General features: G+C 42.2%; 1 protein-coding gene across 1 annotated transcript in view; it reads left to right on the top strand.

The window, feature by feature from the left end:
- Positions 1-2,584: 2,584 nt before the first annotated feature.
- LOC138612531 (pleckstrin homology domain-containing family A member 5-like) overlaps positions 2,585-6,000 on the top strand; it is an 87,368-nt gene continuing 83,952 nt past the window's right edge. The window contains exons 1-3 of the mRNA XM_069685843.1: positions 2,585-2,676; positions 2,779-2,855; positions 4,434-4,491. Of these exons, the coding sequence (XP_069541944.1) occupies positions 2,585-2,676; positions 2,779-2,855; positions 4,434-4,491 (227 nt within the window). The remainder of the gene's footprint in view (positions 2,677-2,778; positions 2,856-4,433; positions 4,492-6,000) is intronic.

The following is a 6,000-nucleotide window of genomic DNA, read 5'->3' as shown; positions in this document are numbered from 1 at the left end:
AAAGCTTTGTTTGCCATACATCAGCTTAGGCTTTAATTTTTAGTGTTAGGAATGTCCTTTTCTTTACTGAATGCTATGATCGGAGCTAAGAAGATTTGCCTGTAGAAAACTGAGATGCATGCACCCTGGCTCTCAGACACTACCTCACTTTCAGATCCCACGGGTATACCAGCACACACAGGTAGGTAGCAGGCTCTAATCCAATCATTTCCACCCTAATGGATCTTATTCACAGATATTCTGAAAGCAATTATGGAAAGGCTGGGGCTTGGGGAAGCAGGTTCTGTACCTATTTCCCTTACAAATATAGTTTTAAGTTTTCAGAAAGGTTTTTGCGAATCAAAATCTACAGATAGGATCAAAAGGTTAGGGATTGGGCTGTATTTAGCTGTGCATTACGCAACAAAGCCTCTGCACTCCTCCTCCAAATGATGCCAGGTTAATCCAAAGGGCGCATGAAGCTCAGCTTTGTTGAGTTTTGTTATGTTCTTGGACTATTGTCTTTGCTACCTTTGGGAAAAACAAGCAGTTCTTTTGTATGCGATATAAGCAGAAAGCTGTGCTGCCCTGCCCCAGGTAAGAAGAAAACAAAGAGCTCAGTGTTTGACATCTGACCAGGAGGGGCATCAGTGCCTAACTGCCTCCCCTCCCATTAGACTCATTCTCCTAAGTGGTCGACCTAGCAGTTGGCAGATACGTCCACGTCCCAACACCACCAGCCCGGTTACCTCAAAAGCAGTGGCTTACCATGTGTCCTAAAAACAATGCAACACAAAGCCAACATACAGGCCAGGCACAGTGGTGTAGGATGACTTGTCTTTGTGTAGTGTGAAAGGCTGATGCTGCAGTTTCACAGCACAGAGACAAAAGGCAGAGAGCAGGAACCCAAAGGTAGAGTTAAAACTGTATTTTAACCAACGCAGAGTGTGTGCTTAGGTCTGTGTGTGTGTGTGTCTATGTGTGTCTGTGTATGCCACTCTGCACCACCTTGCAAGGCTGGAAAAGCAGGCAACTGCCACAGGATGTCAGAACTCAAGGGGCAACAAAAGCCTCCCTTATGAGTGTCAGTATTACATTTTCCAGGACATTTGGTTGTTTTGGAATATATTTTTTAAAGATGTATTTTCGGCTTTTGTCTTTATTAGATAGGACAGTGGATAGAGTGGATAGACAGAGTGGGCATGACATGCAGCAGAGGGCCAAGGGCTGGATACAAACCTGGAGCTGCTGCATCAGGGAATGAGACTTTTAACATGGGGTGCGAGCTCTAACTGCTGATCTAATCCGGCACCGCTATTTTGGAATATTAACAAGTGAAGCAGAATACTATCTGTCATGAAAAAGGCCTCAAGGTAGCTCCTGCTATTACCTGAACTAGACACACAGTCTAAAGTGGGGGCCCTGTGGCAAATTCAAGTTTGAAGTTATTTTGGGGGCAGTTAACTTTTTTAGACAATAGACAGTAGAGACAGGTAATAAGGAGCAAGAGATATGAGTGGTTGCATGCACTAAAGGTTCTTTGTCAGAACTGTGTGCTGGAAGAGGCTGCTATTAGATGGTTAGCATCTAAGGCACCTTAGCTGTACTGCTGCCATAGCTGCATAAACCAGTCAGCAGGCCCGAGGCAAAATAATAAAATTATTGCTTAACTGACACACGAGTAAGATATAGGCTACTGGGACATTTGAATTAAGGAGTCTGTGCTTTTCTTCTGATAGCTTAATGACAGTCTTCAAATATAACTTTTTAGCTTCGGGGTTATGACGCAGGAAGTCCTGAACACGTCAACTTGGTGTTCAAGGTTGATGTTATTAGAACATCGCCACAAGGCAACAGCAACATGAAGCCAAAAGCTTCGCTAGCAAACCTGTAACTGAAAACAAAGTCATAATCACACAGCAAAAAGATAAGGGCATTAGGGATACCAACAATATCAGAAATTGAATGAAAAAACTACAAAAATTACAAATTACACAGGGGGGGCATTCAAATGGTCTCTTCTTGTAAACACTGTAAACAAAAACCCCATGTAAAGGCACTATTATGTCTTCCTGGAACACTTGAACAAAGCGGCCATCGTTAATGTAATTAGTCACACCTGTGCTCTTCCTATGATAACAGTCTGCTTTGAAAAAGGGCATGAAGGGGCCCGGCAGACCAATTTTGCCCCAGGGCCTCCCAGCAAGTGAATCTGGCCCTGCCCCCACTGTTGTTAACACTAGGGATAGATGTCTTTGTTTGTAACAATATGCATCCACATCCAAGCAAAAGGAAACAACAACTCACACAGTATGAAAAAGAGCACCTGCTGCCACACAAAAGACAACAATAACACAGCCACAGAAAAACAAGTTTTCATTAATAAATCATGAAGAACGACACTTTTAATATGTCTGTCAACTAACATACTTAACATTTCTGTCATCAAATAAACTCCCAGATAAATGAATGGTGTGTAGCCTACCTGGCTGCCCTACCCCCTGGGCTCCTGCCCTCCTCTCAGCCGTTCGCCGTTGCCAAGGTTTCCGTGTACGCGCTGCCCGCGAGAGCGGAGCCGCGCGATTGTCATACAGTATTGGCAGACATGGCGGCGGATCTACAACCCGAGTGGATTTCTTGTCTCCCTTCTTCTTGGAGTTATGGGGTTACTCGGGATGGACGAGTCTTCTTCTTTAAGTAATTTTCCCTCTTAAGACAAACAGCTCGAGTTATTCTGTCCGTATGTGATTCAAACAAAGTGACCGTGTAATAATGACTGCCTTTCCCCTCTCTCAACAGCGAAGAAGCCAAGAGTACAACCTGGCTGCATCCAGTAAGTGGCGAGGCGGTAATAACCGGGCACAGAAAAACTCCAGGTAAGGTGATACTTAACGGCTGTCAAGTTTCTCTGTTGTGTTTTACGTCTCCCATGTTCGCCGTCATGTCTTGTTGTTGCTGCACATATTCCCACACCGATACTTCCCACAGTGAGAGGGACAGAGAGGCTGTGACATCCATGCTGTGTTTCTGAACGCATGAGTGGGCTTATGTCGCTCGTGCTGTGAAAAGTGAGTCCTCTCATCATGCCCACCTCTGCCCCTGCTCGCGCCACGTTCCTCGTGAGCCCCGTTTTGAGGTTGGTCTGTCAGTTAAGTTGACGAGTGGACGTTAGCTAACACACTTATACACTTGTGAAACGACGACTTTTAACTGCGAGCACCAGCATGTAAAGTGATTTCAGTTTAATGTATCACTCTAACGTTTTCTGTTAAACAAAACGTACAAAATGTGAAGTCGAGCCAGCTGAGCAGTTGACAGGTAGAGAGCAACAGCTGCGTTAGATTGAGGGGCTGGTAAAGGTTAGCTGTAAATCTACAAAATTAGCTTCTTTTCTCCCGCCACTCTTAAAAAAGCTCCTAATTAGTCCTAAACTCAGTGTGTTACTTAGCTAAATTAGACCCTTGCATTGTATTATGAGGTGACGTTATCATGCGACTTACTATGTAGCAGCCTCCTCATTCAACCTATCTGCAGAGCATTCCCACTCGTGCTAGTGAGGAGCTACTGCATCTCTGAGGGGCTGCAAGTAAAGACTGAGAAACAGACCATCTCCTCTATTAAGTATTTTAGTCTATGAAATATGTTGTCTATAGAATTTACCATAGTCAATTGATCATAAGTCAATTGTCGAATAATTAATCTTCACATTTTTGCTGAACTGTCAATTGTTCAGACTGAATAGTCCCTAGTTCTAGTTTCTAAAATGTAAGTATTTCATGCGTTTTTTTGTCTTATGTAATGGTAAATTAAATGGACATTTACAGCCATTTATAGGCCAAACAATTAACCAAATGAGCAAGAAAATGCTGAGGAGTATAATTGAGGAGTTTATCGGATTATTCGATAATCAATGTCAGTTTCAGCTCTTAAAGTGAGGTGCAAAAATTGCTTAATTTGTTCAACCAACATTTCAAAACCCACAATGAATTGATTTCAACTAGATGCTGACGCTCAGTTCTTACTTTCCTTATTAGTGGGAGGATTGACAACTGGGAGTGCATGGCCCCAGTCAATTTAAAGCTCCTGTGAGGAGTTTTTTGCTGGTTATAGAACAGACTGAAATTAATTCTGATTACTTTATATGACCTACAAAAGCAAACCAGACTGTCAGCGACAGGCTTGATTATTTCTATGTAGTTATTTTTAATGCCTGAAACTGCTGGCGGGGGGTAGGTGTCAGACGAAGCGTTTAACTGCACGCTGCCTTTGTTTACATTTTCCAGGGCAAGCATTTAAAGTGAATGATACATATGACTGTTGAAGAAAGCTGGATGATATTTTTGTTAAAAACCCCTCACAAAAAGTTCCTCACAGGAGCTTTAACACACACAACTTCTGTTAGTTTCCCCATTCAGCGTTCACATGTTTTCTGTCCACCTCTCTCTCTTTCACAGACCTACCCACTGGTTGGGAAGAAGGATATACTTTCGAGGGTGCACGCTGCTTTATCAAGTGAGTTTTACACCCTCCCACCACAAGACACACATCCATCTTTACCCTAGAACTGTATATAGTATCTAAACATGCCACATGCATATTCAAAGCATTACTCTTTTGCATGTCACCACCATTGCTGTAATTATAAACAGGAATTTATTTTACGGCAGCTTTTCCGCCTCAAATGAATGAAAAGCGCATTCAAATGCTGCGCTCCTGCTGAAAACATGCTGTGTTTTAGAAGTAAACATTGCATGGCTGTAAATTGGGAACCTTTACACCCTATTTCTGTTCGGTGGGAGCCTATCGCAAAAAGTTAATGATTACACAGGAACCTTGTGCAAATACTAGACAGACATGGGCAAAGTGTGGTTGCTGTCTTCTTGCAAGGTGTTTTATTTATTCAGGCTTACCGTGCTCAGAGCTCTGCCTGGTTGGAGAGTTGATACAACTTGTAATAAGTTCTCTTTTATTTTGACATTTAATAAACTGTCCTAACACAGTTATCCTCTCTGTTATATGGTCTGCTGACGATTTAAATGACACTAGTCTTAAGTCGAAATATTTTTAGGTGCATGCCGACTTACGGTTTGAAAGACTTCTTCTTTAAATGTCCTCTTACATTGATTTTGTTGGAACATTTGGCTTGTTCAGGTTGTTCCCCTCTCTGTTTAAAAACAAGGATCTACATGAATCACATTAGTCATTGGCAATGTTACATCGTTGTTCATCTGCAGTATGCTCCATATTTTCCTCTCTCTTCTCTGGTAGTCTGATGCCTGCGATTAATGAAAAGAAATTACAAGTGGTATCATAAAGTCGGCACCGATTCATCATCCATCATCAGAATATTTCACATCCAAGGATATGAGTGGAAATATTCTGTTATTTTGCAGATGAATTTCTCTGCCAAACTATAAGAATGCTTCTGTATGATTGAAGACATTGCTATACACAGGCTGAGCATTTAGGATATTATGCCTTATTATCCCCACTCAATCCCCTCGCTGCTTTGACTTCCTCGTGAATTTGAGGAGCTTTATGTGGCAGGTTGCCAGGCAGTCAGACTGAAAGGCAGTCATTTTATATTCCAGTATTTCATCACAGCTTCCTCAGTGCAAAACAGAGTCAGGGACCACATTCATTACTTGATCACTGTGATTCTGGCACAGTCCAATGACATGGTAATGTTCTCTGTAAGACAAGTTACAAACTAATCATGTTGTCACCCGCAGAGCGTGCAGACTGCATTCTGGAAGTGAAAAAAAAGAAGCTTTTATGCTTGAGCTACGTTTTACACAACAGTTAAGGCAAAAGTATAATACTGCACTGAATTCAGTTGTTGTGTCTGTGTGAGTTTGCAGTATGATTGCGATGAAACCCCATTTGTTCTGTCTCTACAAATGACTTAGCTGTTAATCTCTTTTTACAGATTCTACGTTTCTATGTCGAATCTGTTGGCAGGGACGTTGATTTCAGGGATGGCAAGTGTTCTGGTTTCCGTTTGTGCTACGCTTGTAGTCC

The sequence above is a fragment of the Semicossyphus pulcher genome, unplaced genomic scaffold, assembly GCF_022749685.1.
Source record: "Semicossyphus pulcher isolate SPU_LCO1_2020_fin unplaced genomic scaffold, fSemPul1.0.p SCAF_8, whole genome shotgun sequence".
Lineage (NCBI taxonomy): Eukaryota > Metazoa > Chordata > Actinopteri > Labriformes > Labridae > Semicossyphus > Semicossyphus pulcher.
The sequence above is the reverse complement of the archived record's forward strand: the minus strand, read 5'-3'. Positions and strand labels throughout refer to the sequence as shown.